This window comes from Botrytis deweyae, assembly GCF_014898535.1.
Source record: "Botrytis deweyae strain B1 chromosome Unknown BDEW_024, whole genome shotgun sequence".
Lineage (NCBI taxonomy): Eukaryota > Fungi > Ascomycota > Leotiomycetes > Helotiales > Sclerotiniaceae > Botrytis > Botrytis deweyae.
Genome location: NW_024066231.1, coordinates 265,885 through 293,100, shown reverse-complemented (window position 1 = coordinate 293,100; position 27,216 = coordinate 265,885). Strand labels below are relative to the sequence as shown.

The 27,216-nt window shown below is 40.0% G+C and overlaps 8 protein-coding genes across 8 annotated transcripts; 5 read left to right on the top strand and 3 right to left on the bottom strand.

The window, feature by feature from the left end:
* Nucleotides 1-3,637: 3,637 nt before the first annotated feature.
* EAE98_008837 (uncharacterized protein) lies at nt 3,638-5,738 on the top strand (the record flags this gene model as incomplete). The annotated part of the gene is made up of 6 exons (XM_038956460.1): nt 3,638-3,694; nt 3,747-3,869; nt 3,939-4,044; nt 4,129-4,784; nt 4,881-5,349; nt 5,431-5,738. The coding sequence occupies 6 exons, from the start codon at nt 3,638-3,640 to the stop codon at nt 5,736-5,738; spliced, it is 1,719 nt and encodes a 572-aa protein (XP_038807172.1).
* Nucleotides 5,739-6,711: 973 nt separating this feature from the next.
* On the top strand, nt 6,712-8,470 carry EAE98_008836 (uncharacterized protein; the record flags this gene model as incomplete). Its single annotated transcript, XM_038956459.1, has 6 exons — nt 6,712-6,849; nt 6,902-7,445; nt 7,510-7,731; nt 7,782-7,829; nt 7,882-8,073; nt 8,136-8,470. 6 exons carry the CDS (start codon nt 6,712-6,714, stop codon nt 8,468-8,470), a joined length of 1,479 nt encoding a protein of 492 aa, XP_038807171.1.
* Nucleotides 8,471-9,674: 1,204 nt separating this feature from the next.
* On the bottom strand, nt 9,675-13,059 carry EAE98_008835 (uncharacterized protein; the record flags this gene model as incomplete). The annotated part of the gene is made up of 3 exons (XM_038956458.1): nt 9,675-10,868; nt 10,922-12,888; nt 12,942-13,059. The coding sequence occupies 3 exons, from the start codon at nt 13,057-13,059 to the stop codon at nt 9,675-9,677; spliced, it is 3,279 nt and encodes a 1,092-aa protein (XP_038807170.1).
* Nucleotides 13,060-13,907: 848 nt separating this feature from the next.
* On the bottom strand, nt 13,908-14,870 carry EAE98_008834 (uncharacterized protein; the record flags this gene model as incomplete). The annotated part of the gene is made up of 1 exon (XM_038956457.1): nt 13,908-14,870. The coding sequence occupies one exon, from the start codon at nt 14,868-14,870 to the stop codon at nt 13,908-13,910; it is 963 nt and encodes a 320-aa protein (XP_038807169.1).
* A 434-nt stretch (nt 14,871-15,304) lies between these two features.
* EAE98_008833 (uncharacterized protein) lies at nt 15,305-16,577 on the top strand (the record flags this gene model as incomplete). Its single annotated transcript, XM_038956456.1, has 4 exons — nt 15,305-15,566; nt 15,618-16,102; nt 16,169-16,423; nt 16,473-16,577. 4 exons carry the CDS (start codon nt 15,305-15,307, stop codon nt 16,575-16,577), a joined length of 1,107 nt encoding a protein of 368 aa, XP_038807168.1.
* Nucleotides 16,578-16,650: 73 nt separating this feature from the next.
* On the bottom strand, nt 16,651-19,104 carry EAE98_008832 (uncharacterized protein). Its single transcript, XM_038956455.1, has 5 exons — nt 18,397-19,104; nt 18,116-18,330; nt 17,830-18,065; nt 17,265-17,775; nt 16,651-17,211 (listed from the first exon to the last, which is right to left on the bottom strand). Exons 1-5 carry the CDS (start codon nt 18,955-18,957, stop codon nt 16,674-16,676), a joined length of 2,061 nt encoding a protein of 686 aa, XP_038807167.1. The 5' UTR covers nt 18,958-19,104; the 3' UTR covers nt 16,651-16,673.
* Nucleotides 19,105-19,221: 117 nt separating this feature from the next.
* Nucleotides 19,222-20,273, top strand: EAE98_008831 (uncharacterized protein; the record flags this gene model as incomplete). The annotated part of the gene is made up of 3 exons (XM_038956454.1): nt 19,222-19,409; nt 19,566-19,628; nt 19,685-20,273. The coding sequence occupies 3 exons, from the start codon at nt 19,222-19,224 to the stop codon at nt 20,271-20,273; spliced, it is 840 nt and encodes a 279-aa protein (XP_038807166.1).
* Nucleotides 20,274-24,625: 4,352 nt separating this feature from the next.
* EAE98_008830 (uncharacterized protein) lies at nt 24,626-26,194 on the top strand (the record flags this gene model as incomplete). Its single annotated transcript, XM_038956453.1, has 1 exon — nt 24,626-26,194. One exon carries the CDS (start codon nt 24,626-24,628, stop codon nt 26,192-26,194), a length of 1,569 nt encoding a protein of 522 aa, XP_038807165.1.
* Between the last annotated feature and the right edge of the window lie 1,022 nt (nt 26,195-27,216).

Sequence of the window (27,216 nt, the reverse complement as noted above, 5' to 3'; positions counted from 1 at the left end):
TCAAGATAGGGTAATTGAAAATAATAAATTTTGATTTGTAAATAATGATTTTTAGAGTGATATCGAACACTATATAATTAATAATATTTTTTAACATCAAACTGGAATAGATAGTTTTTTTAATAATAATTTGTAGTTTTCTTGTTTGAAAAAAGGGTATAATATAATTGATTATTTTGCTATTGTATTTAAGAAAGGGATATAATATAAATAGTTATTTCGCTATTGTTATTCAGCAATCTATTTATTATACATATTTCGTATATTAATATTGTATTGTATAAAAGCTTTTCATTATTAATCTCTACTTTGACAACATAAGCTATTCAAAGAGTTTTCAGTCTTAATCTTATTGTAAAACTATTAGGCTTATAATCTGTTCATAATAAAAGAGTAGGCTAGTGGAATGTATATAATATTGACTATATAGATTAATTGTACTAAGGTAAAATCTAACTATAAAATAGAAGTGATATATGTATAGTAGTGTAGTGCACGTGCTACAACTTCCAACATATTATATAATTGTATATCAATCGGAAATATTATACTATTTTTCTATTGTTATCCAAATAATAGATCCAAAAAAGGAAGATATTATCAAATTTAATAAAATCATTAAATAGCAGATGGATAATCTGAAAAGAGGATTTACATTTATATCTTTCGATATGGATTTTATTAATCTAGTTGTCTTTATTGATGCATCTTTTACTAATAATACTAATCTATCATTACAAATCAGTTATATTATATATCTTGTGGACAAGTATAGCAATACTAATATCATTTATTAGATGTTGGTCAAATATAAGAAAATCATTAAGAATATACTAACTTCTAAGTTATATATACTAATTCTAGATTTTAATATCAAAGCAGCTATTAAAAATACTATTAATATTATTTTTAGATCTAAAAAGCAAATATTATTTATAATCTATATAGATTCTAAATCACTATATAACCTATTAATTAAGCTCGGTACAAATACAAAAAAACAACTCCTAATTGATATTATGACTTTACAATAATACTACGAAAATAGAGAGATTATAAAGATTAAATGGATTAATGGGAAATCGAATCCTATGGATATTATAATTAAAAACAATATATATTAAGCTTTAAAAGACTTGATTAATATTAATAAGATAGTCATTAAAGTAATGTATTAAGTGGAAAGAGAATAGTGGAATGGGAGCTAAGGGAGTAGGAGTAGAACACTGTGTCTAAGGTTGAATAATGGGCTTAGGCTTAAGCATATGATCCATTTAACTTAAGAGTTGTCAGTGTCGGGATATCGATCATGTGATCTAAGAGGGCACTGTATTGCAACTAGCGTATGTACTAGCGTATGCACTAGCGCTAGCACTTCTACTATATTAAGTACTAGCTTCCCATAGTAATAATGATCAAGAACGAATAAATCATAAAGACTAAAGTACTATACACTTTATCAACCCCAAGTTGATACCAACACTCGGTAAGAATTGCTATTGTATAGTACTAGTCAACTGCTATCAGCCCACCAAGATTTTCCCGGATTTTATTATTAATCATTATCAATTCAATCTTTATTATTAAATCAATTATTTAATATTTTAATTCGAAATTGAAGTAATCTTTTGGGGTGTATATGTATTTTAATAATAAAAAGAATTATAATAATAATTTGATTTAATTATTTAATATTTAGTATACCAACCGTTTGCTGCAATATAAGTCTCTATTCTACTCAATATATTAATTTTTAATTTTATAAATAAATTGTTGTTTAAAGCATTTCAAATTGTTTGTAATACATTTTTTAATTTCTGTTTAATATATTCCGATTTACTTTTATCCTATACAATATCAAAAAACATTTCGAAAACATATACTTTTAAGTACTACCAGATATACTCTATGGGATTGAGATTGGGATTATAAGGAGGCTAGAAATCAATTAAAGAAATATTCCTAGCCCTAAACTATTCTAGTACCTTATTAGCTTAATACATAGAAATATTATTCTATATAAATTAATACTCCTTATTCAATCCCTCTCAAATAGAAGCTAATTCCCTATTAAGAATTTCAAAATAAGAGTTAACATTATATCCGAAATTTTTACTCTCGAAATCCCTATCTATAATATAAAACTTACTCCTCTCAATATTACAAAAACCTTTTCAGATTATAACCTTTATATTCTTATTTATAAAATAAATTTAAATTATTTTCTACTCCTATTTCTGCCTCAAAAAATGAAAAACTCATTTTTGGTTTTTCTTTTTCCTTTACTCTACAGAGCACTCATCCAATTAAAAAACTAGCCCCTATTCCTTTATTATCTATTTTTTATAGTTTAGATATCAGACTAGCTTTTTAATAGCATATTCTTCTATAAATTCAGGCCTTTTTCTAACTCTCCAATTAACTATACCATATTTAACCAAAATCTTTTTAAAAATAATCCTTTTATAATCAAAAATATATATTTCAATAATCTCTTTATAAATCGATTTTGGGAAAAATTATACAAATTTTAATATAACACATTTATTTCAATTTATATATAATTTCCTTTGAGACTTTTTAGTTATAATCTCTCCGTTAATATATATTAAATTTTTTAAAATAATATATCGAATAGTTTTACAAAAGATTTCAAGATTGATTACAATATTAATAGATTTAGTATCTTCAAAAGCTTTTCCTATAATTCTACTATAATTGTATAGATTAAGATTCATTCCAAATATATTATTATAATCAATTGATTTCAATAAAATATATTATAATAGTATAATTAATGAATTAAAATAAAAGTATTAAAGGGAAATGTGAATTTTTTTTAAAAAAGTATGTTTCGGCTAATAGCAATTGGTACATGCTGTATATTAATTTGTAAACATACGAACGTACGAGATATCTTCTTGATATATAATGAAATAGAAAAGATGAAAGAGGAGAGATATTTTATGGAATGTTTTTAATTTCTAATATAAATGAGATTATATAGTGAAAATGAACTTAATAAGTAGATATATAATATTCGTAAGATTTTAAAGCTTGATTTTAAAGGAAAAGCGAATTTATAAATCTTACGCGATTTACTCTATAAATTTTAAATGTATTGATTTATACTAATATGTACTGGGCTCAATACTACATTTGGTAAATACTATATTTGGTTTAACATGTCTAATATATTGAGTCTAATGTTTTTTTTGATCCGAACGAGCCCTAAATCAGTAAGATAACTCTCTAAAAGCGTACCTATTTACCGAATATTATAGTCTCATTCTAACTGGGTGAGATCCCATATAATAAGCTGAATAGCCTGAAATGTGATGATTGCTGCCTTCATTGCTTGCCTCAACATTCTTCTGTGTTTAAACTGCTTTCTATAGATAAAAGTCTCTCTACATATCCATGGATGATCTTGACATTTATTCTCATGTCAAGAAACAACGAAGAAAGCTTTTGGATCGCTTACTGTGATTATACGCCACCTTACTGCATCTACCCCATTTTTTCCCAAGTTTAAATACAGGACTTCATTTCCAACATTTTCTAAGCATTTTCGAAACAAACATATTCATACTTTGCCTTCTATTCATCTGTTGTATTTTCACCAAAAATTTCAAAGATGGCTTCGTCTGTGACGTATACGGCTTCGGATGCATTTTTTGATGCTTTGAGCGAGGTTCGTGCAATGAGCCTGCTCTATATTCAAAGCATTAACTAACAGTTGCAAGTTTGGCATTCAAGCCTGTTTCGTTAATCTTGGTTCAGACCATCCCAGTCTAATAGAATCAATGTTGAAGGGGCAGAAAGAAAAGAGAAAAAACTTTCCTACAATCTACACTTGTCCTAATGAAGTACGTATCATTTTATCTTTTCCGTTTATCCAATGTTAGTTGAAGACTGATTTAGTGTTATTGATAAAGATGGTTGCGCTTTCTATGGCTGATGGTTGGGCCCGAGCGACCGGACGGGTACAAGCCGTAATTGTTCATGTTGATGTTGGAACTCAAGCTCTGGGGGCTGCCATGCGTGAGTATCTCTGCTTCTTTGACCTAAGCCCAAAATCCTCAGGTATAACATAAAAAGCAATTACTGACTCGCCTGTCTTCATAGATGATGCTAACACAGGACGAGCACCTGTTTTGATATTTGCCGGCCTGTACCCATACACTGAGGACGACGAAGTACCTGGGTCAAGAACTGAATACCAACATTGGCTACAGGATGCACCAGACCAAAAGGCTCTCGTTCGACAATATTGTCGCTACGTAGGAGAGTTCCGTACGGGGTCTACCGTGAAGAAAACTGTTGCACGAGCGCTGCAGTTTGCTACTAGTGATCCCAAGGGACCCGTATATCTGGCCGGAGCCCGAGAAGTGATGGCCGAGACTGTTCAGCCTCAGAAATTTGATGCTGGACAGTATGGACCTATCGACCCCTCTGCCTTGCCTCAATCTGCAGTCAAAAAAATTGCAGAAGCTTTGTTAAATGCTAAGTCGCCTCTCATTATTACCGGATACTCCGGTAGAAACCATGCTTGCACTGCAGAGTTAGTCAAATTAGCAGACATGATTCCTGGATTGCAAGTTTCAGACACCGGTGGCTGTGACATGTGCTTTCCAGCCTCACATCCTGCATACCTTGGCTTTCGTCTCAGCTTTGATGAATCTGCAACCGAAGCTGATGTGATATTTGTTCTGGATTGCGATGTTCCATGGATTCCTTCTCGCAATCGTCCTCGTGAGGATGCAATCATATATCATGTCGACGTCGATCCCCTGAATTCTACAATGGGGTTGTCTTTTTTTCCCGCAGAGGGGAGATGGAAAGCGGATAGTTATATTGCTTTAACCCAAATTAATTAGTATCTTGCAACCTCAGAGCTTGCGAAGGAAAAACTCGCAGACGAGGAATCTGCAAAACGACATAAGGTTGTTGCCAAGAAATACCAAGAACGCATGGAATCCATCGCTAAGCTTGCAACCTCGCCTTCCGATGGCTCGCTCGATATTCATTACGTTGGAGCCGCGCTAAAATTCGCTGCACCACGGGACACAATATTTGTCGTCGAAGCTGCAACGTGCGCAATGCCTTTATCGGACCAACTACAAGTAGAAATCCCTGGCTCTTGGATTAATTCTGCCGGTGCCGGCTTGGGATGGAGTGGTGGAGCGGGTATGGGGGTTAAGTTAGCATACGATGCTGCCGGGACTCCAAAGTTTGTTTGTCAGGTCGTGGGTGATGGAACCTATCTATTCACAGTTCCTGGAAGTGTCTATTGGACTGCATCTCGATACGGTATACCCGTTTTAACAATCGTGCTCAACAATAGAGGTCAGTGTTTAATTGTTATTATCTATTCTAATTTTGATACGTATGAAATTATTCAAAATGTGCTAACTATATGTGATACAGGGTGGAACGCACCACGCCAATCGCATCGACTCGTTCATCCAACAGGCCTTGGTGCCACAGCGTCGAATAAGGACATGCATATATCATTAGATTCTTCTCCTGACTATAGCGGAATTGCTAAAGCAGCAGCTGGGGATAATTTTGGCTCCCTTAAGGGTAGCCTATTCGCGGCGAAAGTTTCTACAACCACAGAACTAAGTGATGTGCTCAGCAAGGCTGTGAAAGAGGTTCAAAATGGGCGTGGAGCTGTTGTAGAAGTAGTATTGAATATTGATGAGATGGGCGATTTCAAAACGCGTCGAGAATGACCACCTTCGACATGAGATTTTTCGATTGTAACTTCCAACTTATCAATCATAGCAAAGATTACAATTTTTGCGAAGCGTGTTTTGCTAGTCTTCTTGTTTGAAAGCTTTTTGATCACTTCAAGTAATGAACCACTCCTTACCATTTACTGTGCCTTTCACCCACTTCCGTATTTACTGTGCCTCTCACTCACTTCCGTATTTACTTCGTTTACCTATTTCCAACATCTCCTGCACTGCACTAGGTCATCTGCTTTGGTACTCGTGTATAACCGGTTGTCAACGCAGCTTATGTATCCTAGTACTGTTATGTAACCTTACCATATTACTTTCTTGTCTAGACATAACCAACCCACACCAAAAGATGTGAAATAACCAAAATTTACATGGATGGGAGGCGTATAACAGAGGCACATCAGATGCCTGTGATCCACTAAAATGTTGCATATCATCTTGAAAAAAGAAAGTGGTTATTGTAGAGAAATAGGAGCTATAACGATTAAACCCGTGCCACAACCAATGTCGGTGCTTATCATCACTGGTTCGGATCACGTTACGTATTAAGCAAGAAAGCACAAACTGAGCCACCGGAGTATCTCCTCTCGCTAAGGCTAATAGCGGGGATGTGAAAGAGAGGGACCGAAATTATTTCCCTCTACACGCTTATCGTGAGGGTGTGAAAGAATGGCAGCTAAGTACTAGTGTCTTCTCCTTCCATGGCTAATGGTGGGAATGTGAAAGAGAGGCACCGAATTATCTCCTCCCTCTACGACCTCATTGGTGAGCAAGCTTTTCAGACACACAATGATTGCAACACAGCCTACACACCAACTCACTGAGTCACTGGTAGTTTTAATACTTTCAAGCTTCGCCATGACTGGGATTCTAGAGCAACATTCCTCATAGAACTTGCTCTTTTAGTTTATTTGACCAGTCTAAACAAAAGAACTGCACAGATCTTGTTCATAGTATCATCATGTCGGACTCATTAGTCGAAAAATGCTTCCCACCTACAATTGCAGAAACGGATTCAGGTATGATTGTAGATGGTTTTCAGGCGACTTCCTCTCTCTACGATAACTCCCATTCTTCACTTGCACACAATTGGTCCCCAGTACGTAGTACATAGCCACTTACCTGTTTCATCACTGATGATATGCTTCTAGGGAAAAAAGCTATATGTCGTGTCAACTGGCCTCTTCATAAACTTCAACACATGTCTCAGTGCAGCACTTCCAACTGGTGCACTGGAAACTCTCACTGCGGCGTTCAATGTGACAAGTCAAGAGCAAAAGGCACTTCCAGTAGCTGTTTTCTTGATCGGCTATATCTTTGGACCTCTGATCTTCGGGCCCATGGGCGAGTCTTATGGGCGAAAAATTTGCTTTCTCTTTTCCTTTGGACTGTACACAATTTTTACATTAGCGTGCGCTGTTGCACCAAACTGGCCATTGTTCCTGCTCTTTCGATTCTTGGTGGGAGTTGGAGCTTCGGCACCACAGTATATTCTGGGAGGAATGTATTCAGATATTTACCCTAACTTACTTCACCGTGGGAAGGCAATGATGATGGCAGGTCTAATGAATAGTTTTGGTCCGCTTATTGGTCCGATTATTGCAGGTTATACGTCTACCACGAACTGGCACTGGATGTTCTGGATTGCTCTCATTCTTGCTACGTCTAACTGGCCCCTGTTGTTGTTCCTCCCAGGTTTGTCTCTCAAAATCTCGTTTTGGTAATGCAGAAAGCTAACACTCGATGAACTTTTGCCTAGAGACCTTTGCTCCTGTTATCATTCACAGGCTGCAGAAAACACAAGAGCATAGATTGGTGCAACCCACTGCTGGAAAGAATATGAAAGATCTGGTCACTATAACTTTTACAAGACCTATAAAAATGTTCGCCGAACCACTTGTCCTCTTTTCCGATCTTTTCCTCGTCTACCAATACAGCATTTACTACCTTTATTTCGAAGCTTATCAGATCATCTTCCAAGGTCAGTATTTACCATTCATATCAGGAAGCTCCGAAGCTAATCTTGTATAGGTCCGTACGGCATGACCTTGGGCCAGGTAGCTCTCCTATTACTACCAAGTGAGTCTTCGTTAGTATTCTACTGCAGCAGCCGTTACTAAGTAGATCAAAGTTGGTGTAGGTGGCATCATAGCCATGTTTATCTTCCTCTGGTATGACCACTTTCTATCGCAGAGTAAGCTTAGCGGAAAAGAATGGGCTATGCGCGAAGAGTATCGTCGTCTACCGCTTGCATGCGTTGGAGGACCTCTCTACGCGATTTCTCTATTCTGGCTGGGATGGACAGCGCGTCCAAGTATTCATTGTAAGCACATCTACTACACCACATCAAGTCACCTTCAGTATTTTGTCACTAACAGTAACGAGGGTCCGTACCCGCTCTTTCAGGTATCGTGTTCGGCATTGGCATTGATCTTACGTTCATGGCGCTGAATAACTACATCACGGATGCTTATGACATATATTCGGCTTCTGCTCTTGCTTCATCTGTATTGAGCCGGAATATTGCAGCTGCACTGTTGGTACCGTTGGCAACCTATCAGATGTATGATGCTTTGGGTGTTGCGTGGGCTTGTAGTTTGTTGGGTTTTGTCTGTCTGGCTCTCAGTCCCATTCCATTTGTTTTCATTAAGTATGGACCAGTCTTGAGGAAAAGGAGTAAATTCTGTCAGGCGATTGAAAGGAGAGAGTCTTTGACGTGACGATATACCACACAGCCACCAACCTCAAGTCAACCCACTTCCGCTCAGCCAAGTTTTTCACTAACGCAAACCATTTTTATCCTCGCGAGGGAGAGTAGAGAGAGAAATGAGGAACTGGAAGAACAATTCAAGAGATATCAGAGCAACGAGGAACATTGGAAGTAGCATTAGATTTATATAGAAGTGTACAGGGGCGGCCATCTAACTCGGTCATGTAGTACCTCGTTTACGGATGCTAGCGGCAGCATAGTGGATAGCGGTACAGCGGCCAGTGGATTACGCGAGGGATTCCAGAAAGCTGCGATTTCCTGATACAGAAACACCGACATTTAAAATATATTATATAATTATTATCTCAAGTTAAACTCACTCTTTTATTCATAATAAATTAATCTATTAAAAGAAATATATCTTTGAAATATATTTTATTAACAACTCTATAACTATTTTATAAAACTAACAAAGTTTAAGAATAATCTTAAATATATAAATTTTTATAAAATAATACTAATAATACCTATTCAAAGTGTTTTATTACTAATTTTTAAGATTGAAGACTAACATCAACCTCAAATTAATAAATATAATATAGAAATAGAAATAGAAGTAGAAAGCAGTAGATAAAGATTTAAGATCTTTTTTAATATATAATATAAAGAGAATTTGTATTATATTTATAGGCTAGAGTATATCGAAATGAAATGAGTTCAGAGTTTAGAGATAATATATTAAATCGATTGTTCACAATACGAGCAAAAATACTAGTTTACTCGTATCTTGAGGAAGTACAACAATAGTCAGTTTTACTTCAAGTATAGATATTATGGATTTTGATGATGTCAAACTAGAAGAGCTCCATAGTCGTTGAGTAAGCCAATGAACGAATGCAGCATCAAAGCAAAGTCCTACCAATAACCACCGAGCACAAGTCAAATTAGACCTTAAAATTAGTAAAATTAGCCCACCTCAATTGTACCCCAATAGCAATAACTGGCAAAACGCTTACGATCTCACCCAAGCCAGCATACTGAGGTGGGATTCTTGAATTCGGAAATGCTCCTGCGGCCAACAGAATCGCAAAGGTGTTGTAGACGAACGACCAGGTAAAGTTGAAGGCAACTCGCCGATAAAAAGTCTTAGAAAGGTCGATAAGGACGATAACTCCACCCAGAGCTGGTCGAATAAAAACTGCATCTGCTGCACTTTAAGCGATATCTGTGCCTCCATTGACATGCATACCAATAGATGCTTGAGCAAGTGCCACAGCATCGTTCGTTCCATCACCGCAGAACATCACAACATTCTTTGCAGTGGATGTTTCCTTGATGTATGCTTGCTTTTCGGCTGGACTGCATTGAAAGCGCACATGGCTTTCTGGCAAGTCGAGGGTTCGAGAAACAGACTTGACAGACTCTTCATTGTCACCACTAATAATAGAAATCTCGATTTTCCGTCGCTTCAACTCGTTGATAACAGCCATAGTATCTGGTCGAAGACTATCCTTGAGACCATACACTGCAACAAGATTTCCATTGACAGTGATGCAAAAGATAGAGACTCCCAGGGAGAGGATACTCGTGACCGCTGGTAGGTTTTCAACACCCAGCCAGTATGGATTTCCCGCACGGATGTTTTTTTCTCCCCAAGTAGCTTCAATGCCACAGCCCACAATCGAGGTGACTTTCTTCAGCTCATCTGCTTTGGTGACAGTTGACTTCAGATGAGCTGCTATGGCTGACGAAACAGGGTGCTTGCTACTGTTTGTCAACCCAAGAATCATTGGTCCGAGGGTGGTTCCTTCGCCGGTTGGATATAACTCTCTCTCCACCGTGAGTTGCCCCTGTGTGAGTGTGCCCGTCTTGTCAAACACGACATGAGAGATATTTCTAGCCTTTTCGATGGTTTCTGCAGACTTGAAGATCACGCCGTTTTTAGCAGCCACTCCGCCAGCAATGACCAGAACCATAGGAACAGCTAGGCCGATTGCACATGGACATGACACAATGAGGGCTGAGATGGCGTAAGTCATGGCGCTGATGCATGCAGTTGTCGTTGAATAATCTTGAATTCCTATGCCGACTCCCACCCTGACAACGAATACAGTGACTGTGAGAACAAGAATAATTGGGACAAAGTATGCCGCTACTCTGTCTGCCATATCCTGGAACCTGGCCTTGAAATATTTTGCCTCGTCTACCATTAAACCAATTGATTTGATTGTATTCTCTCCCACAAGACGATTTAGGCGAATTTTTAAGGTTCCAGAGTGATTCATACATCCGGCAACAACCGGGGAACCGGGTTGTTTGGTTACAAAAGTAGCCTCGCCCGTGATCATGGACTCGTCAACGCCCGATACGCCAGAGATTACAGTCCCATCTGTGACGATTGCCGAATGCTAGATCAACTAATTAGAAATATTCTTGAACCGCCATTTGCGTATATACATACAGGTGACACTATAAATACATCTCCGCATTGCAAGAGCCGTGCATCAATCTCATTTCGAGAGTCTGATTCTGAATCTACGAGAATTGCAATTGAAGGTTGAAGTGATTCGATAGAATTCGACTCCACAGCTCGTTGTCTTGCCAAACTAGTCACAAGGCGTCCCAGCATAATCAATGTTACCAGTAGCGTACTGGTTTCGAAGAAGCTCCCAGTTGAAAGAGGCTTTTCATAAGCCATGAGAGCATAGGCAATGATGGAGTATATGTATGCGATTGATGTAGAGAGAACCACAAGAAAGTCCACTTCAACTAGGTGTGAGAAAAACAGCGCCTTAAAGGCGCTGAAATACCATGGGCCGGCAATGTACACCTGCACAATTGTTGCGAGGACTAGTGAAGCCGCTCCATAAGCGATTTCTCGAGGAGGAAGCTCAGCCCATGCCATGATAAGCACAGGAACAGTCAGAACTATAGAAACCAGCGTCTTGAAGAGCATCAACCGAAGATGAGCTCTACCAGCTGTGATGAGAGGAGGGTCTGCCATAGGGGCTAGCTTGGCTGATTCAAAAAATGGATTGCTCATCAAATCTCTCGCGCCAAGAACCTCTGGATGATAGGTCACTCGAATAGTACGAGAATCTTGTACCGCAATACCCGAGATTCCATATGGTAGGTCTTTGTCGTCTATGAAGACTGTAGCGTCTTCCACAATGAGGTCAAGCTCATGTCCAGACAATGTCATCTTCGAGCAAGTAAATCCAGTCATTTTTTCAAGAGACTTAATAGTTTCGGCAACATTGATATCGGCTGAACTTGCACGAATGTCGAATTCTGCTCGACCCAAAACAAGACTGGTTTTGATATTAGAAACCGCTGGCATCGAAGTCAGAGCTTTGGAGAGGGATTTTTCGCAGCCAGTACAGGTCATCCCTTGGACACTGATGATAAGATGTTCGACTTCAAGGACTCCCTTTTCCAAGTCTACCTGTTTGGCGCTAGTGTTTGAGATGTGGGGTAAAATTTCAACATCTTGCGAACATTTGTTACCTCCAGACTTGGTTTTGGAACAGCAAGCTTCTCTAGCGAGAAGTCGTTTTCCAGTCGGATCCGAGAGATTTTGGTATCCAATTTTGCAACAACTTACTTCTTCCACTCCCAGGGTAGTGTGTTTCCCAGCTTGAACCTCAGTAGAACAGCATTTATCCAAAGCCGGCTTGGTGTCTGATGGAGTCGAGGTTGGCTCTGAGCAGCAGCCTTTTTTACAACCGTCCAAAGGTGCAGCGACAGCGACAACAATAGGATCCACTGCTGATTTAGAACAGCTTCCTTTACCAGAATTACTCACACATTTCGATTTCACGGCTGGTCCCACACTCGGGTCAGAACAACATCCTTTATCACAATCCGAAGCAGGAGCTTCACCTTTGAAACTTGTCTCCTCTACGCAGCAGTCCAAACCCTCTGTGATATACTTAGGGCTGGTTTTGTCATCACTGGTTGACCTAGATTCTGTAGCGGAATTCATTCCAATATCGCTTCCATTTTGCTCTGGTGGTGTAGAGCAACAGGCGTTTACATTCATCACCGCTTTCACCAACTCACCCTTCGGTGGAGAGCAGTACAACTCTTCAGCACACGAAGCGCCTCCAACCGACTTGACAGAACTCCCCCCACTAGAAGTTTTTCTCATTCCTGTCAAAAATCTATCCTTCTCCGAACTCTTGCGTCGAGCAGTCCCAGACTCCAGAGCACAGCACGATTCCAAATTCAGGGAAAGCAACACCTTGCAAATACACCCAAAATTGTTCAATATCTCACTATACGCAGCTTTTGCTTTAGAAAGGTGGCTCTGACATGGTTCTTCGTCGGATGGGAGTGGAATGGAAGATTGGGAGCTCGAGGGAAGCTTGTTTCGATGATTGTGCTCATTCTTGCAATCCCGGCGTGCGATTTTGACAACGCAATTATCTGCATGAGTTGGATAATTAGCTGAATATACCACAGGGCCGGGAAGAACCTACCATCACAGCATTTGTTATCTGGTGAAGAGGGGGAACAGCATTCAGAGCGGGGACAGGTTCTCTGGCGGATTGTGGAAGAGTCCCCTCTTCCTACTTCATCGCTGATTGAGCAAGTCATATTTCTCACGAATCCAGGTCAGAACTGCGAAGAAAGAGAAATTATTGGATATGCCGTCTGTCTCATAAACTGACTTGTTGCCTACGAAGTACACGATGACAAACTGGGGTAAATTTTAGTGCCATAGATGAGGTGGTCTGTGCCCACAGTTCCTCCTAAAGCGACAGGGGGGTGAATGCCGAATTTGTATACGAAGTGAACAGTAGAAGCGGATCCTAATGATTCAATAAATATAGATTCATATTTCCAAACATTTCCGTATATATAAGTTCAAGTTCGTCAAAATGATATACTTTGTATTCGTAATATTATTTGTTTGAAGAAAGAGTCTGAGAAATCCGTAAAATGTATTCTAAAAAAAAACTCGAGCTTCGTATATATGTTAGAATCAATACAAGGTGACGACTAGTATAATATAGGTAGAGGGTTAGAATAAGACTTTTCATTAATTCCTTCGAAACCTCTTTCCTGAAGCTATATATATGTGAAAACTCTTCGCTTCCGGACTAATAGTCGGCCCGATATCGATTCCACATCGTATCAATACCCGTAACAATATATTTATATAAATATATTAGACTACAGTATGTAACTATAATCTATTAAGAGAGAGAGAGATGATCATGATATTCTGATATTCTATATCTCAGGAATAATCATATAGACTTATCATAGTTGTATGTAAAGATGAGGAGGTCTTTATTTACTCGAATTATCGAGAAGATGAAAGGGAAGGAGGAGAAGGCATTACGTCCTCTGATAATATTTTATAGCTTCAGTATATAATAGTACTATTATAAAATAATTTCAATAAAAGAATTAAATACAATAAAAAAACATCAATTCAATTATAATTCTTCATACTTTAAAACACTTCTATCTCTATCTAATACAAGACGTAATTGTGTACTTGAGGCGGTTTCGGTGTCTCGTGAAACGAATGACTTTCTTTGCAACTCCTCCAAATATAATTCGTAAGCAGGCATATAACCTTGAACGAACTGAATGACACTTGCATCGGTCATACCAGTGCCTTTTACTTGCCACATATTGTGCTCCTGCTCTATTCTCCACCTGTAAACATTGACAAGCTCTTCTGTATCGAGATGAATCAAAGCGTCGAAGTTTGTTGGGTTCATAAACGTTGTATTATATCGACGAAGGTTGCCATTGATCATTTCGAGATGACCAAGGGGATGATTTTGAAGTGCATTTATTGGAAACGTCGCATCTTCACCCGACCTCGCCATCTGATCCTCTTTCTGCGCACTTTCCCATTTTCGCTCGAGCTCATCTCTTTCTAATGACTTGAATCCTACACACCATCCTTCAAAGATAACAATATCCAGTATATTATCTTTACTTGGAATAAAAACCTTCCAATCTTCCTCTGGAACTCGATCTCCTTCACCCTGGAATCTGCTCTTATCAAATGCCGGAATCTTGATGATACCAGTAGTGAGTGACTCAAAGAACTGGCTCACAAGTGCTTCATCGTGTGTTCCTGGCTGTCCTCGTACTTGTAGTAGCCCGTTATCCCGATTCCGATTTTTGATCTTAACCAAAGTCTCGTGATCATGATAGAAGTCGTCGAGAGAACAAACGATGACCCTAAACTGGTGTTCGTGTTCCAAGGCTAATGCAAGCTGACTGGCATAAGTTGATTTGCCACTACCTTGCAAGCCAGATAAGGCAAGGAGAAATGGCCTGTTGAATTCTGTTTGCTGATACTGCCACTTCTCATGATGAGCTTGAACTCGAGGGACAAGAAAACTCAAGATCTCCTGAATAACATCGTTTGGAATTGCCATAGTACCGGCAAGAGCAGTCAAGAGCGGCCCTTTGACAAATTTGGGTTATGCCTATAGACAACTTACTTGACTTGATGGCAACACTTGTTGAACCATTCGGCAACAGTTTTTGTCAAAAACCCATATCTTTCATGAGGTGCGCACGTCAAAAGTGCAACGGAGTTTACTTTCCCCGGTGACTTCGTACCCGACATCTGCAATTAGCATGGGGTTCGGAGTTGTCTTTCGCCGATATCCTTGCGAGCGACTAGGATCGGCTATTGATCTTATCCCTACAATCTTCTTCCTTCCTGCCGATTCATCTCTACGTCAAGTCTTTTATTAAGTCATCCATTCCTCAATAAATACGATATAAGTCAAATCAGAACAATTTTATCTTTCAATATAACTCATCTACATTCCTGGTTACCGATTGTTCTTATTGTACAGCTAAAATGTCTCCATCTACTATCAATTCGGCAAGGGAATATAGCATCGCGTCCATCCCAGCTGATGGGATCGGACCTGAAGTCATCGATGCAGGTATTCAAGCTCTCAATGCTCTCGCGACGACAATGGGAACATTCAAGCTCAATTTCACACACTTTGATTGGAGCTCGGAAACCTATAAGAAGACGGGAAAATATATTCCTGAAGGTGGCCTTGAAGAGTTAAGGAAGCATGATGCCATTCTCTTTGGTGCAGTTGGTGCTCCAGGTAAAGAATACAGGATGCCAATATTGAGAAACTAGTACTAATCATCATCAGACGTTCCCGATCACATCTCACTTTGGAGCCTCAGATTAGCCATCTGTCAATCTTTTCAACAATATGCAAATGTTAGGCCAACTAAAGTTTTCCGTGGAACCAAATCTCCACTTCGGGACTGCAAGCTCCTAGATTGGGTTATCGTTCGTGAAAATAGTGAAGGTGAATACGCTGGACAAGGCGGTCGTTCGCATCGGGGTGAAGCTTGGGAGACTGCGACTGAAGTAGCAATCTTCACTAGACACGCTGTTGATAGAATTCTTCGTTTTGCATTTGAAACTGCGCAGCAGCGACCACGAAAGATGCTGACGGTGGTAACTAAGAGTAACGCACAACGTAATGGCATGGTTCTCTGGGATGAGGTGGCGAGAGAAGTTGCAAAAGACTTCCCAGATGTAAAGATGGACTTTATGCTTGTAGACGCAATGACCTGCAGGATGGTATTAAAACCAGAGTCTTTGGATACAATTGTCGCAACAAACTTGGTGAGTACTATCATGACCAGGAGGAGAGCCCGAAAGTTTTAGAATCATTGAACTGATAGTTTGTAGCACGCTGATATTCTTTCTGATCTTGCCGCTGCTCTCGCAGGCTCTATCGGTATTGCCCCAACATCGAATCTGGACCCTAGTAGGAAGAATCCTAGTATGTTTGAGCCTATTCACGGCTCTGCTTTTGACATTACTGGAATGGGAATTTCAAATCCTGTCGCAACATTCTGGACTGCTGCGGAAATGCTGAAATGGCTCGGCGAGGAAGAAGCGAGTCAAGTTCTTCTAGAGTGTGTTGAAAAAGTGTGCGAACAGGTACGTTTTATATCAATTAAATCGTTTGTAAAGATACTAACAACCTTAGGGCATCGTAACTAAGGATCTTGGAGGAAATGCAAGGACGGCAGAGGTAACCGATGCGGTTTGTGCCGAGATACAGAAATTTTTTCAGGGAAAGAATTCTGCTTAGATGTCATGCCACTTCATGATGTTGTTTAATCTTTAGTTTTAGTTTTAAATGTTCTTTGTACTCTTCGATGCTTAAATTGACTATTCGGGTTATTAGTCAACGCATTCCAAAAGATGTGGTCGGATCTGTTGTTCCCGTAGCAAAATTCGAAAAGTCCATCGCAATGAGTGGATCAAACAATCCTCCTTGATAAAGGTCCAGCTGATCCCATTCGTTTTCCTGATCTCTTTCTGAAGTAGGTCCTTGTGAGAATGTCGAGGCTTGCTGCACGCTGAATGGTCGTGGAAATGAAATTGGAGTTTGCGGTATGCGCCTCTGGGACTCACTGCTATTTTGAGGTCTACTAATGTCTGTACGAATCGAATGACTATTGTAACAAGCTTCGTCAAGAGTGGAAGTGCGATTATTAGATTGAGATGATGCTTCATTCCTATGTTGTGTCTCAGCTGCGTGCCGTGAATTTGAAATGAAAGTTCCTTGGTTCGGCCGATTGGATCTGACGATTGCTGATGAAGCTTGATGGCTCCTATCAAGCGCATGACTAAGTTGCTTAACGGCATCGGCGCATGAGTCTGGCCACACTGTTTGGCGTAATGAGAGGTGTTCTAGAATTAATAACGTTTCTTTAGCATATCTGACAATGTTAGTGTCATGTGTTGCCGAGAAGGAAGGAGAGTGATGACAAACTTTTTTGCCGGTCCAAGTTTGCAATGCCCTTCTAGAGCGGCATAGGCAAGCACAAAACAGCTCATCCATGCGGACCACGTAAAAAGCGGCCAGACCATAGGGACTTTCAGAGCCAGCGATCCATCTGGTGATGCATTATTGCGTTGAAATTCCCTCAGTAGAGAAATGATTGCTCGTGATGCGCCGATGCAGTTTTGAAGTGCAGATTGAGAATAAGTATTTGTCAAATTTGAAGTGATTAATGGCCGATTCAAAGCTATGGTTGATTCATGCTGCAGGATTTGAATAATTAACTTTTGCGCTGGTGATAAAGATGGGCTGTTCTCAGCTTCTAGAGAATCTTCATCTTCTTCGCTGACTTCATTCACCCATTTCGCCAGCTCAACTTGCATTTCCATAGCACGCTCAAAGGTTTCCTCACGACCGGACAAAGATTTGTTGCGAAGCTCCAAGACACGGCCACGAATTCGAGAATGTTTAGAAAGGTCTACTAGAAGACGCAATTGGTGCACTGTTACTTTGATCAGTCACCAGATCATTCTGACAGTTTATGTAACGAACAGACCATTAGACTCTTCCAAGTTCAATTTATCAGTCCCACTTCGCAGATGTTTCTCCTCGCCTGGATAGCAGACGTCTATATCATCATCTCGAAGATCTAACGGAAGGCCAAGTGACTGCGAAACCATCCGCTCCATACAATAGAGTGACCAAAATACTCTTCGTCTCAGTTGAGATTCCGTAGGAGTAAAGCCGTCATACCGGGCAGGACATCGATGGCAACCAAGAGCATAGGCCATCCTTCTCCCCTATTAACGTCGGTACAGAAAGATAAATGGCGACACACTTACCGAACAGCTAGCCCACCTAGTCGACTGGCATAGTTAAACTTCAACATAGAAATCAAAAATAACTCAAGAGAAATGGTAGCTTGGAGATTCTCAAAAGTTGCTGGAAGAGCCATAGTAAGCTGAAAGGTAGAGCCCAATTCTGCGTTATTATAAAAAATGAGATGACGAGGAACTTGGGGAAGACGCTTAGTAGATTGGCGACTGTCTGCGAGTGACTGGCTCAAGAATTAGGACCATCTCACGGTAGAACTGCAGAGCAAGGGAATATTCGACTTGCTTACGATTGATATAATCGATCGCACAATCAAGGCGTCGGAAGGTGCAACTGCTTGAATTCCATGTCGACTGATTGCCTCAAAGATCCCTAGCACTGCTGGAGCGTGTAGGAATGGAAAGAGAGGGTGCCAGTTGGTAAAATAGCTTTCCGAAAATTCTACGAGCTGATGGAAGGAGATGGGATCAGAGCTTAATTGGGAACTATCGCCAACTTCATTTTCCCGGAAAAATGGAGGGGAAGAGGCGAGAAGATGAGAGTTATCGGTAGATTCTGACAATTGGTCATCCTCGCCCGGCACAATGTTTTCCGAAGCAGGAGTAGCTGTATTCAGATTTATGTGTGTCGAGTTTGATTTCCCTGCAAGAAGCTCATAAACTGTCCGAATGAAATGAATTCCACTTCCACTACCAATAAATCTGGGCTTGCTCTGATCAAAGCCTGTTCTCATTAAACCAACTTCTCGTGCAGGGCTACCTTCATCATCGACTCTCCTACGTTTGCTGCGATGGCTGTCATTGTGTGGAGAGTGTGGGCCCAGATTGGTAGCATTTGATGTTGGAATCATTACGATTAAGAAAGACACGTCAAAGCGTCATCTTGTGAAATTCATAGATATGAAGCATGTAGGTCGAGAGTGTTGAATCTCAGCTGGGGATTGAGTTCTATCAGGAGAGTGGTGGAGGTGGAGAAGCTGTGGGAGGGGGGGTTGTCGCGACTTGGATAATTGTTGGACAATCATACAAGTATGTGGGCGGGAATGATTCAAGTGGAGACGAGAGAGAATGTCTTGGTATTTGGGGTATGCATACTCACGTGACAGTCTACCAAAATGCCTGCGCTAAGATATCTCACCGCCCTTGTTTTGAGCAACAATCTCGTCACGCGCTGGTCCGGACAGAACAGAGTTACTCCGCTGTTGCAGATTTCCTCGACATTAAACTCGATGGAACCCCCCACTCGATTTCATTTCCCGCAAACTGTTAATATCTCACCCAGAATGTCACTGTCCGTAGCTAGGTTAGCATGTGAGCCCTGTCGCCAGAGAAAATGTAAGGCAAGTGTATTCCTAATTCAAGCCTGTTTCGTTTGCTTATACGTATCGTTAGTGTGATCGAACACTGTATGTCATGTTCATCTATGATATCCCTAAGAGAGAACACTGACGAATCACAGCCCGACATGCTCCAAATGCCAGGGAGCCCCACAACAATGCTATTACTCCGAAGCGAATAAAAGGTACCAAGTGCATATCCTGTACATGTGAAGTTATGGCTTACCAAGTTACTATTCAGAGGTTTACCCCCCGGCTACCTTGCGGGAATTGAACTCCGCCTAATTGAGACTGAGATCGCTCTACACAGAGCACTATCGAGACTGTACAACCATTCTGATGCCAAATTCCAAGAAAGTCGAGAATTTCCGCAAGTCTCCAAGGGTGAATTGATGGAGCAGTGGCAAGAATTACCTCTAGGGTCAGACATTGATCTGGAAACATGGTGGTCTCGGAAAACGAAATATGTCGAGCCATTCGATAGGGAGTGGGGTCCACCGGAAAAGACTTCAACTCCCGAAATACATATTGCTCATGGAATCGATGACATCCCATCCGTTGACTGGGAGCCTACAAATGAAAGACATAGAAATGTTCCAGAAAGTCCAGATTCACTCACTCAGGAGACTATGGCTAGTACAATTTCTAGTCTAGCAATGTCCCCGAACTCAGTCGAAGTGCAAAAGAGCCCTGTGGACCCTCAGCTCCAGTTTGAGAGCGACATCCCCGATTCTTTAAGCTGGCAAAGAAATTCACAAACACAAGATCTTGGTGAGACCGTAACGATTGCAGAATCCTTTGCAAGAGCGCATCATAAAATGTATTTCTAGCTCCAAGTCATACACAATACAAAAAGATCACAAACAATGCTTCATCGTCGTATTCCTGTTTCAAATGAAGCCGTTTATTTTGGTTATCTAAGTTGTGGTACGTAGTGCTACCCAAACTTAGAAACAAATGAAAAAGAGTTATTGCGCTTTTGTAGAATTCACAACGGACAAATGCAATCCGTAGTAGAACTCTACGCACTTTTCTTTTCCCGGTGGCTGGCGCTCCACAGAACCCGGGATTTCATCCGGGCGGACAATTGAGGCTCCAGCTGATCAGTCGGTCGCCTGAAGCTTAAGGGGTTCAATTTCCCTTTGAATTTGCAGCGGTATATACAGTCGTTACTAATGAGTAAAGCTATTCAGTGTCCAATCATCGAATTAATAAACATACAGAAATTCACGTGCATTTGTCTATGCCCACACATCTGCCTCCCTTTACTCCAGCGTTTGGAGCGCAAAACATTGCCCAAGATAACATTTTGCAGTCAGCAAACCATGCTCGCATAGGTGTTAATGGTTTTGGGCAGATAGGTGAGTCAATAAGCCTTGAATACATACAATAGACCGTCAGTACTAGTATATCAAGCTTCAAGGTCGGAACTTGTTGCGGGCATCATTGCTTAGAGACAATGTCTCCGTTGTAGCTATCAACCACACTTACTCTTCGGTTGAAGATGTTATTCGTTTACTAATGCATGGCTCGATACATGGTGCTCTTGACAAGTTGATGGGCCACAAAACGCAAATCGATATCTTACCTAATGGAAGCATTGCAATTGATGGCCAGCATATTGCACTCATGTCTGAGCGTAACTTGGAGAAAACAAACTTCACGAAACCTGGAGGGAACTACGTTGCCGAATGCACAGGAAAGTTTCGGCCAGCTGCTGCAAACATGTCACCATAGGGGGTGCGAAAAAGGGTTGAAATCGGTACTAAACCCGGATGCACCAAATATAGTCTATCCCCTAAGGTGCTAGCTACAGCTGGATTCGCTTATAATTTCTTATTAGTTAATCAAAATATTATAATCTGAAAGTTTTTGAAATCGTAAATTGTATTTATTTTTATATGAAATATAATAGGATTTAAAAACTTTACCAAATTTATTTTTAAAATAAAATAGAAAAACTTATAATTAAGTTTCTAATTATTTCTATATAAGTAAATTTTTATTTTAAATTTCAATTAAATAGTTTTTTTATTTGATATAGTTTGTAAAGTTATTAATGTTCTTATTTGTATATGGGCTATATTTTCCGGCTGTAGTTGATACCTTAGGGGATAAAGTCAATTCGGATAATTATTTGCGATTCTATAAAAAAACAATGGTTTATTCTTGCGATAGTTGTACTACCAATTGCTTGGCTCCCATCGCCAAAGTCCTTCAGCATTCTTCTGGGATTCATCACGCTTTCATGACCACCGTACATGCCTCGACGCAATCTCAACATGTTCCAAATGGATATAGCACGAAGGATAGGCGTTCAGGACGCTTAATAATAGGAAATATCATTCTAACCACTACTGGTGCAGCGAAGGCTATAAAAACTATGTTGCCCGAGCTGGCCGGCAAAGTTTCTAGTATCTCGGTTCGGGTGCCAACAGCAAACGTATCTATGGTGGACTATCGAAACTGTACTATCATGATCTCTCGAGGAAACAATGAGCAAGTTCCGTACTTCCGCTCAACCGGAGCTATCTGGTGTCCTCCAAGTTGAAGATGAGGAGTTAGTGAGCTCAGACTTTCTCGGCAACTCGTGTAGTGCAATTATTGATTCAAAGGCTTCAGTTGAACTTAAACCCAATGTAACTAACTTACACACTCCCAGGCAGGATTTTAAGCAAATCTCTTCAAGTTCTTCAAGATTATTGCGTAGTATGATAATTGATGGGCTCATGCTGCAGGCTTCTAGATATGCTAGTTTTTATGAATAGTCAAGATATCATAAGCGGATAGAGATTTGAGAGTTATGTAATCAAAGTGGGAATTGAAACCAAGTTAGTGTATAGAATATATTGGCTCTCTCGTAATTCGATTTGAGTGATAATAGTTCTATAGCTAGAAAAGCTGTTTCAAATAAAATGCAAGAGGTTGGATTACAATTTAGGCTAATGGCTGTATGTCTTCAGACCCATTGTATAAAACCATGAAGGGGCCAGTACCCCGCCATTAGTAATAACAGTAGTCATAGGCCCACCCCCAGAAGAAGCTGTGTTGGGATATGGAGACATCCGCTCTTCTTCTTGGCTAAGAATGACTGAGACATTCTTCTAACTTTCTTCGAAAGGGTTCCTAGAAATGTGTATGAGTAAATTTAATTTTCAAATCGAATGAAAATAGCAGAGCTAATATCTTGAGAAGGAAAGATCTCAATGTCCCCTAGATCACCAACTTAGGACTCCTTTGTAGTCCGTACACTGAATAAGAATATCAATAATCTTATAAATAGTATTAAAAATAAAAATGCTTATATTTAGAATTAAAGATTCAAATTTCTTAAATAAATTATAATAAATATATGAAGTTTATTTCTATATGTTTTTAATTAAAAAAAATTGATTGAAAACCTTTATAAATATTATTATATTTTACTTCTCAAAAAAAAAGAACTTTAAATATGATTTATAAATAATTTATAATAATAATAAGATATCAAATCAAAAATTCAATATTTATTCAAAAGTTGAAGACATATATAAGATTATATAGAAATATAATGAAAATACTATTTATTTTTATTACAATCCTAATTGATTGATATTTATTATAAAAAAACGTTTCAAAATAATGAGATCTCTTTAAATCCTGACGATTTGATTGGTCAGTATGACCCTGTATACGCGAGGAGTCCTAAGTTGGCGGTCTAGGGGATAGAGGAAATTAATTGTCGGAAGTCGGCTGCTATTCGGCTAGTCGTCGGGATAGCTGTTAGCCATTCAAGCTAAGGATCCATCTGTTCACGTCACCAACAGTCACCAACTGGTTCAGAATGAAAATCCCTGTTATACTCTTCCTAACTTCTACGATCACTAGTACTACAACATCAATTTTCGTGGTAACCCTACTTAATACGACAGTAACCCCATATCGGGGACACGTGGTCAAATTTTCATAAATAAAATGCAAGAGTGAACGAAAACGTCGCATTGAATAGTGGGTAGTGATGAACTGTTGAATAACTAGCATATAAGAGTTCGGCTCTGATCGATGTATCCCGCGGCAACTTCGCTTGCACCACGAGCCAGTCAATGGAGAGATCTTGGGGCTCGATAAATGCGTGCTTGGAACTCGTCATTGATACAAGCTTCAATAAGTGTACTGACCTTTAATCCATTCATTTCTTTAAGTCCAAAACAATATCAGACAATATTATAGGTGTAACTCGGAAGTCCGCATTATATCTGGTATACTCTAAGGTTATCTTGAAAGAATTTGCAACGTAAAGTGATTGAAACGAGTGAGGCGGTGGAGTGACGCGGTCAAGTGACGTGAAGGCGAATAGACCAACATCTACAGTATGATCTATTCTATTTGCCGATGTTTCAACAAGGAGAAATCATATGCAACTGTTTCCAAAGCATTGGGATTTTTGGTCTGGATCTTCCAAATTGAGACGAACAGCTCGCTTGGGGTGGGGGTATTCGCAAATCAATTGGTGCGATGGTCGGGGCGGCGGAGTTGGAAATCTCCGCCATTACCACGCCCAAAATAATGACGCAAACTCTTTTTTAGAAGGAGCATGAGAAAATTGGGTCAACAACAAGCAATTCGCGCATGACAGAGGTTCTGATTTACGAGGAAATTTTCTTATCCGGTATTACTGGGCCCGCTGTTATGCGGCTAGAAAGATAAGATTTTTTTGGCAGGTCTAGCGACCGTCGCTTGTGGAGCAACTCACTTCGACTTTGCTTGTACCATCAAATCTTCTGGAGATAATGTCCTCAAATTAGCTAGCTAGAGCCTCAGATCTTAGCATTCTTCTTTATTCATCGCTTTTGGCATGTAATACTCTATACCTATGATACCGAAAAATGCCCTCTTGGTTGCTGGCCGATTTTATGATTAGCCGAAACAAGGGTTTAATTCTCAAGGCGAACAAATAAATGCGGAGCAAGTTACTTTCCAGATACGAAACCCCACAGAATTCACAGTACCCTGTCTAGTAAATTCTGAAGACGATAATGGAGACTCCACAAGATAATGTGCTCCCCAGATTTGTTGTTCGGGGGATCATTGCTTCCCCAGGAATAAAAGGATCCTGTCTTGGCCTTCTTATTTCTCTTGACCCCTTAAGCTTCTCTCTCATTCATATCTTACTACTTGTCTTGGCCATCTCGTCTTACCCGTCATGTCTTCTAAAAATTCTTATATGGGACTGCGAGGCAGAGCCCTGAGAATTGCCCAGGTTGCGTTTATCGTTGGACCAGGCTTCACATTGTTTGGTTACAACCAAGCTGGTCTTGGCCCCTTAGCGACACTTCATAGTTGGGCACATCAATTTCCATCGCTGGACACAGTCAACACGACCGGCCCACTCAAATCACACAACTCAATCAACAGCGGTGCCGTTATTGCATCTTTTCAAATCGGATCTTTAATGGGTGCCTTATCATGCATATTTTTAGGAGATCTTCTAGGTAGACGAAGGACAATCTTTCTCGCTGCTTTCTTGACCCTCATTGGCCAAGTTCTCCAAGTCTCGGCTTATAACTTAATTCAGTTCGTTATCGGTCGACTGGTTTTAGGCATGGGAGTTGGAGAGATTAGTGTTATGATACCGGTCTGGCTAGCGGAATGTTCACCCGCGGCTCACAGAGGGCGAGATGTTGTCACTGCAGGTATCTTTATGTGTTTCGGCTATTCTGTGTGTAACTGGATAGACTTCGCATTTTACCACCTTCCAAACACGAATTTACAGTGGAGATTACCTTTGGCAATTATTTCCCTACCGCTCTCACTCGTTATGATGGGTGTTGTCTTTCTCCTTCCTGAATCTCCTAGATGGTTAGTTAGTGTAGGAAAAACAGCCGAGGCTACGGAGAATCTCTCAGTGATCAAAGATCTTTCAGTCGAAGATGATCGCATTCGCTTTGAAATTGCCCAGATCGAGTCATCGCTTGAATTTGCAACAGAAAATAGTGCATCACTCTTGCAGCTTTTCTCCAAAGACGATAAGGAGAGGTTGCTTTACCGATTTGTTCTATGCATATTCTTACAATTTGTTCAGCAGATGTGTGGAGGTAATCTCATTTCGGTCTACGCATCGACAATCTTTCAGCAAAATCTCAACTTGGAAGTCAGCTTGGCTAAGATCCTAGCTGCTTGTGCCCTTACCTGGAAATTCCTTTGTTGCTTCATCGCTTTCGTTGCCATTGATCGATGGGGACGTCGCGCGGTATTCATCATTAGTGGCGCCGGTATGTCAATGTGTATGCTCGCATTGGCTGTTAGCACTAGTTTCCCCTCCTCGAACAAGAGTGCCGCCATTGCTTCTGCGTTCTTCATTTTCCTATTCAACTTCTTCTATCCTATCGGATTCCTGGGTGCCAATTTCCTATATTGCAGCGAGATTGCTCCAGTCCGACTTCGCGTGGCAATGAACTCAGTTTCAACTGCGAATCATTGGTTATGGAACTTTGTTGTGGTTATGGTAACACCAGTTGCCATTGATACCATCGGATATCGCTACTATATCATGTATACGATTATCTCGGCGCTTATTCCCATCTCAGTGTATTTCTTCTATCCGGAGACGATGAATCAGAATTTAGAAACTCTCAATAATTTGTTTAGAGATGCGCCTTCAACCCTCCAGGTTGTATCATTATCACTCAAGGTGCCACGGGGTAAACTGGATGAAGAACCATCGGGTAAGGCAGAGTATGTTGGAGGGGTGGAGCAAGTTGAAAAGGTATAATTTTGAAGAGTTTACAAATTGTATAGTAGTAAATTTTAACTATACACTCAATTTTAATATTGCTTTCAAGTTACCAACCTGATTCGATTGATTAGACTCTTCGATTGCTCACTCGTTCTTCTAGCCTTCCAAATATTCGGCTACACTCCATCTTTAACCCTTTTGTCGGGATATCGATCATGTAATCTAAAAGAGGGCACTGTATTGCACTAGCGTATGTACTAGCGTATGCACTAGCGCTAGCACTTCTACTATATTAAATACTAGCTTCCCATAGTTAATAATGATCAAGAACGAATACAACCACAATAGACTAAAGTACTTTACACTTTATCAACCAAGTTGATACCAACACCTTTACACTCTAAGACCGAAACACCATCATGATTCTCTTTAAGTATTGACATTAAATAGTCTTACTATCTTAAACCAATGAAATGATCTACCCCATTTCCACTACTTTCCACTTTAAAATGCCCCTCACGGGAGTCATCAACTACCGAATTCACATTCACTATACAGGCAGGCACCTTGCTCGCCAAACATCTACTTCACTTCTTTCCATACTATAAAATCCACTGAATCTCCATCCATATGGCACTCTCCATACAACGAACACAATAATCATCAAAACCTATTAAGAGTTTGGGCAATTCCAATCTTGGAGCTGAGTCTCCTCTCAAACCTTTCCAACCATCTCCTTTGATCTCAAAATTCCTCAAACCATCTCACAATTTTCTCACGAGCATACAATATCCTTCCCGCTATCCTTAATTCTCATCATTTATTATTGTTGTGTATAATTTCCACTATCATCCAATTCCCAAACATCAGTATTGAATCCGCAAAATCTCACTCCTAAATTCCTACTACCATCTCCCTCTACCAAACCAGTCGTACACCCCTAGTACTTATCCAGAGCCTTTTTGCCCGCTGTCAGAACTACCTTGGGGGAAAGCTTGTGAGAGACTCAAGTAGTCATGATACCCAATTATCACAGCCCAACAATCATTTTTATACCT